The sequence below is a fragment of the Aedes aegypti genome, chromosome 1, assembly GCF_002204515.2.
Source record: "Aedes aegypti strain LVP_AGWG chromosome 1, AaegL5.0 Primary Assembly, whole genome shotgun sequence".
Lineage (NCBI taxonomy): Eukaryota > Metazoa > Arthropoda > Insecta > Diptera > Culicidae > Aedes > Aedes aegypti.
The window spans coordinates 243,737,644-243,743,928 of NC_035107.1; the positions used below are offsets into that span (position 1 = coordinate 243,737,644).

The window sequence follows — 6,285 nt, forward strand, 5'->3', positions numbered from 1 at the left end:
TGCAAATCTTCACATCAATTTGTCCATCTAATCCAATTGCAAATTATATGTAATGTTTAACTTTTCGGTAGTTGTTAAACTTCCACTCGGCTGGTTAGCCGTAAACCACGATTCATAATTATAAACAATTATTAAACTAGATGTCTCGCATAATCTGAGATAACGCCCTTAAAGCCATTGGTAACCACGTGAGTAGCTCGTTGTTTCTGAGCTAATTAATGAATAAGCATCCAAACCAACATCACTGGCAGGTAGATAATGATCCTTTCTTCACGATAAAGTTGTTAAATAACGTGTAAATCCATTCAAATGCTCAGAAACAACGAGCTACACACATGGCTTTTAGGGCGAGATCATAAATTATGCGAGATGTTTATTGTTCGAATGGTGAGTACAGAATGACGGAGTAGCAATATTGTTCGTCTTTTATATTGTCAGGTTGCTAGTGGTTGCTAAGGCAAGTTCGAGTGGTTACCCAAACAACACTGGCTTGGTAGTTTACTACGATTCTCCGACTTGGTCGTCGACTACTATGTTAGTCTCCAACATTCCTCCCTTCTTATTTCCAGAATACCAGGAAAGGCTCTAGTCTGGATGGCATCTGAATTATACGTTTGGGACGGCTTGTGGAGGGTTCTTCATCACATTGAACTTTTGGCTGGAACCGCTGCGTTGATTCCAGAGGGTTAACATCAGGAGCTTCAATCTCGGGTTGAACTTCAACTTCCTCATCATCATCCTTTGGAATTTCTGGATTGTGTTCAGAATCTGGAGAAGCATATATATCGACCATATTTTGTTGAGCGTTTTCGGTATTCTCTTGTAATCCAAATTCATCCACAAATATACTTAATGGAGATGGTACTGTTGAATTCCTAGGTACTGTTTGTTCATCAAAACGGTGCTTGATTTGATTGGCATGTGAACGAATCAATTTCCGTCTGCCATGCCATTCGTCCAGTAGAACAGTGTAATTCACCTGTCCAATAGCTTCAATGATGATTCCGGAAGCCCATTTCCATTTTGAATTGGTTTGGTAGACCTTTGCATAAACGGTATCACCTGCCTTTAGTTTCCGAGGTACTACGCCATGCTTCCGATTGAATTGGACATTTTGTTCGTGATGGATGATTGGTGTCACTGGTTGTCGTGGTTGAAGTAAGCTTAATACTGTTCGCATGTATCTTCCAATCATTAGCTGGGATGGTGTTTTACCATTTAGGACACGACTTGGGGTTGTTCTGTAGGCTTGAAGAAAGATTTGCAATGATTCAGGGGCCTATTTTGTAAATCGAGCAGATTCATGTGACTCGTCTGTATTCATTGTCGATCAAAGCAAACATGCATATTTCAGATGTCAGCCGTCGACTCCCATATTAATCCAGTCACATAGAGTGACAACTGTCGAAAAACTCGAGTGACAGAGCTGAGTCGAGCAAATTTTTCGGTCGACAGCGACTCCAGTCGAGTCGATTTGATCGACTCGACTTATAAAATAGACCTCTCAGAGATATTCTCCCCCTTGTTTATTTTGAGCAACGCTGACTTCAAAGTTTCTACAAAACGTTCAGCCTGGCCATTAGACTGCGAATGGTACGGAGATATTCGCAAATGTTGAACTCCATTCTTCTTGCAGAATGTTGCGAACTGCGCCGATGAAAATTGTGTACCGTTGTCCGAAACGATGGTAGTTGGAATTCCAAAACGAGCGAATGATTCATCCAGGAAATTGATTACTGCTGCAGTAGTTGGCGATCGTACAATGTTGATTTCCGGCCATTTGGAAAAAGCGTCGACTACTACCAAAAAGTGCAATCCGTTAACTGGACCAGCAAAATGTATATGAATGCGTTCCCAGGGAGACTGTGCGAGCGGCCACGATTGCAGAGGAACCTACGGGAGTGTCTTCGAATGCATGGCACAGCTGTCGCATCGCTTAACGTAATCAGAAATGCTTTCATCGATGTTTGGGTAGTAGACGTGACTTCGTGCAAGAGCTTTCATTCTTTCCATTCCTGGATGTCCTTTATGGAGCTGTTTTAGTATCCGTTTGCGTAGTGTTTCAGGAATCACCAATCGGCTTGAGAGCATTACACATCCCTTCACCAATTCTAGCGCGTCTTGATGAGTGTAAAATGCTCGAACATCGGGGTCTGTGATGTCTTTGGTGCTGGCTGGCCATCCATTCTCGATATAACTGACTACTTGCTGGAGTACGACATCGAAGTACCTCTCCAAGAAGCAGTCGGGTTCCTTCCTGTTACGTTTGACATGGTTCGCGACTCAACAGTCAAGTATCCCATCCTCGTCGCCAAATGTTGTACTTTTTAAACTAGATGTTTATTGTTCGAATGGTAAGTACAGAATGACAGAGTAGCAATATTGTTCGCCTTTTATATTGTCAGGTTGCTAGTGGTTGCTAAGGCAATTTCGAGTGGTTACCCAAACAACACTGGCTTGGTAGTTGACTACTACGATTCTCCGACTTGGTCGTCGACTACTATGTTAGTCTCCAACAGAAATTTATTATTTATTTGGCTTCCTTAGTAATTTATTGAAAAAAAAAAACTAAAATAAAATTTAAGGTTTAAAGTTGGAGTTAACTGTATTTTTATTATATAACACTTTGATTTGTGATTGATCACAAGACATCAACCTGATTAGTTGAATATCCCCAGTTCTCCGAAAACGCTTTAGTTTGAAGTTTAAATCGAATTTATCATGCAATTTATTCCACAATGACGAATTTTGTATCCAAGAATGATCAAACTGCCAATCCTCTCCTCTTGATGAACCGCAGGCCATTTGTCGTAACCATTAATACATATAGCATAATACCAAGGCAGGGGAATGTTTTTCAACTTGATGAAGATTATTCTACTCGTCCTACCCGAGGTCTCAGTGGCTCAGCTTGATGTACAGTAAACCGGCCAGTATCAGCGCTTCCATCACGATGATCAATATCAAGACCACTTTGTTATAGAAAACGTTCCTGTGCATGGCCCGTAGGATGGCACTGGATTTGGACAGACCATCGTTGGCGTTCTCCAAGCGCCGTTGACTGCGCAGCAACGATTCCCTTTGGACTTCCAGCTCTGACATCACCTGTAAGTGCGAAATTCAAAATGCGCATAATTCAATCAGACAATTAAAGGTACGGATATCCGGGGCAAAATAAGCACCCTTTGTTTGTTACGTTCTTATCAAATATTTCAATAAATTATTTAGGATTCTGATTAATAATAAATTGATATAACGACCAAAAGTTTCAATTCTCGCATAATTTATCTTCTCGCCCTAATATCAATTCAAAGACAAAAGTCAGCAATCGAGAGATCTTTTAATTAAATTCAAAAAAGGTAAAACGGCAGGCCAACCCTTCATGGCTTTTTCGGCAAAGTTATTTGCTTTCAGAAATAACTCAAATTTGCAGACCATGCACCCAGGGCGTCAAACTTGGGCAACATTTTATTTTTAAGTTTTGTCACTGACTGCACGTCTGTTTTAGAGTCTGGTTGAAAACTAGTGTTCTTTTTTTTAATAAGCTTTTATAAATTTCAGTAAATATGTATTGAATTTAATTTCCTTTCTATCTTTGTATACCTACGATTTGAGTTGTATGTCATTTCATCTGATTAGGTTAGAACCGCCATCTTGGCAAAATCTACCGAAAAACTTTAATTTATTTCTATGAAATTTGACCAAGGCTGTAAAACAGCTATTTTAAAGTGTTAATTGGAGAACTATTTTTCATTTACATTACGAATTACGAAGATGTACTGCTTCTTTCTGTACTACATTATTCATTTTGCCGCGTACCATGCTGCACCATTGCAGCCCGCGCTGCATTCTTCTCCTCTAAAATCTCCTGGCATTCCTCGTCGAACCAATCGTTTCTTGAGCTCCGTTCCACATATCCGGCAATGCTTTCGGCAACGTCGTTAATGGTTGCTTTGACTGTCCTCCAGCAGTCCTCAAGAGAAGCCCTATTCGAGCTCGCCCTCATCCGGCAACGCTGCCTCAAGATGCTGCGCGTACCGAGGCGGGCGTCGGTACCGTACATCGTTGATGACGGATAGTTTTGATCGCAGTTTCACCATCACCAGGTTGTGGTCGGAGTCAATGTTAACGCCACGATAGGTTCTGACGTCGGTTATGTCGGAGAAACGTGGTCGATTTGCGTTTCTGTCTGCTGAGGTGATCTCCAGGTGTACCGATACGGGAGGCTGTGCTGGAAATAGGTGCTACGAATGGCCATGTTCTTGGAGGCGGCAAAATCTATCAGTCGTAGGCCGTTCTCGTTTGTAAGCTGGTGGGCGCTGAACTTTCCAATCGTCGGTCTGAACTCCTCCTCCTGGACAACCTGAGCGTTCTAATCTCCTATGATGATCTTGACGTCGGCGTTCGAACTACGCGTAAAATGCGTCCTTGTCATCATCAGTGCTTCCGGAGTGTGGGCTATGCACGTTTGTGATGCTGAAGTTGAAGAACCGGCCTTTGAGTTTCAACTTGCATATTTTTGCGTTGATCGGCCACCACCCAATCACGCGCCTTTGCTCACGTGTGTTGCCGCAGCTCTGGTAGATGGTATGATTACCTCTAAACGTTCGCACCATCGAACCTGTCCAGTTCTGTAGCGCTACGCAGTGATGGAAAGTGGCGATCATTTCTGATGAACGGGATCAAAAACAAAACCAAACGCTCTGGAGCGTCAGAGCGCTGGTTTACTCGCACCTGTCGTGCTCCCGAGTAACCGAAGCTAGGGGTTTCGCGAACGTGTTCGGAGCTGTTCAGAGTCATATTGTGCTTTTGGAAAAAAGCTACTTCCCCTTCGAGGTTTATGATTTGCAAGGGTTTTTGACTACCAGATTTGATGGTTATACAATTAATTTGCCTGTCAAAACCATAATAAATCACACCTTGCTCGGTTACTCACGAGTAAACGTTCCCGAGCTTGTTGCTACTTCTTTTGACATGTTCTCCCGAGCGAACGGGTGCGGGCTTACTCACACTTAGCCAGTTCCCGAGTCTGTGATGTTTGTTATGCGTTGGTATACACTCGTGAACTGCTTCGTGATGCGAACTTTTCCAGTACTGGCGCTACGGTGCCGAAACCACGCAATCGCAATCCAATCCGTTTCCGTCGCTGTGGTCTTTGCTGATTGTTTTGGTCCGTATTCTCTCGTTGACGTTCCTGTACTGATGTGTTTTTACGGTTGGCTTGCAGGGCCTGACACCAACACTCTAGATTTTAGAAGGAGCATTCCCCCAAAATGTTCGGAGGACCACAGTGCGCAGTTTAGCTTAAAGTCCTTCTCTGGCTTTCGGACGATGATCAGGCGCCCCTGACATGGGGAACAGACGCTGTTGTGAGCCGCTCCTAACATGGAGTACCGACGCTCCAGGTTTGCAGAAGCAAAAGCAAGTCCCCCTTCCCTGTCAGCATACGACCAAAGTTTCCACCGGGGTTGGTAACCCGATCTTCCCCAAGGTTACTCGTAATCCCAGCCAATACCACGAGGAGGTAGGGATAGGAATTGATGGGCAAGAGGCTAAGGACCATACAAAGGGGTCTGTTTTATTCCTGCAGGTACGCGAGGTACCAATGGTACGCCATGCCCAGCCATTTACCGTGCCGTTCTTCAGATTAGTGCTTTTGAAAACTTAAGGCTTAGCTTCGATTCATCTTCACCATAAGAGTAATAATAAGTGATGGACAATGGATCAATTAGTAATCAAAGCAATATTTACCAAAAAAAGTATTCAAATAATTTAGGGTAATCAATAGTAATCCGTTGTAATCTTGGTAATCGCAATAATCTTTGTAATCAATAAACAATCAGAGTATAGTAATCATTTCTGTTGGAAACTAAATCAAGCTCATTCGTAAGGTGCTAATTTTGCCCCTTCCACCCCTATATCAAATTGATCATTACTGACCTCATGACCCGTCTGTTCGGTCTCGATTGCTATCTGATTGGATCGGGCAAGGCTGGCGGATGTGCGTTCCAGAATTTGACGACCCTCCAGCACCTGCTGGCGGTTCCGTTCATTCCAATCGTAGTCTCCCATTCTTTGCTGCAGGAGTGGCGATAATTACGTCTAGAAATGGTTCACTTTTGTGCCGAAATCAAAACTTTTTTACGAGAGAAACAAAGGAACGAAACAGTCATCGGCACAAAATAAACAAACTCGGGTACGGATTGACATTTCCTACTGTAGTATTTTTCAACAGAGAACTTCAGTCTAGGGCTAATTTTGCAAAAACCTAATAAGTCTCAATAA

At 42.9% G+C, this 6,285-nt stretch overlaps 1 protein-coding gene across 1 annotated transcript; it reads right to left on the reverse strand.

The window, feature by feature from the left end:
- Window positions 1–2,579: 2,579 nt before the first annotated feature.
- On the reverse strand, window positions 2,580–6,220 carry LOC110674049 (vesicle transport v-SNARE 12). The gene is made up of 2 exons (XM_021837387.1): window positions 5,941–6,220; window positions 2,580–3,105 (listed from the first exon to the last, which is right to left on the reverse strand). The coding sequence occupies exons 1-2, from the start codon at window positions 6,070–6,072 to the stop codon at window positions 2,899–2,901; spliced, it is 339 nt and encodes a 112-aa protein (XP_021693079.1). The 5' UTR covers window positions 6,073–6,220; the 3' UTR covers window positions 2,580–2,898.
- Between the last annotated feature and the right edge of the window lie 65 nt (window positions 6,221–6,285).

What these genes read in the sequence shown, in the direction of transcription:
- LOC110674049 (XM_021837387.1), bottom strand. Translation starts at nt 6,072, where the DNA reads ATGGGAGACTACGATTGGAATGAACGGAACCGCCAGCAGGTGCTGGAG. An exon ending in CCGAACAGACGGGTCATGAG is followed by an intron (nt 3,106 to 5,940) that starts GTCAGTAATGAT and finishes TCGCACTTACAG; the next exon opens with GTGATGTCAGAGCTGGAAGT.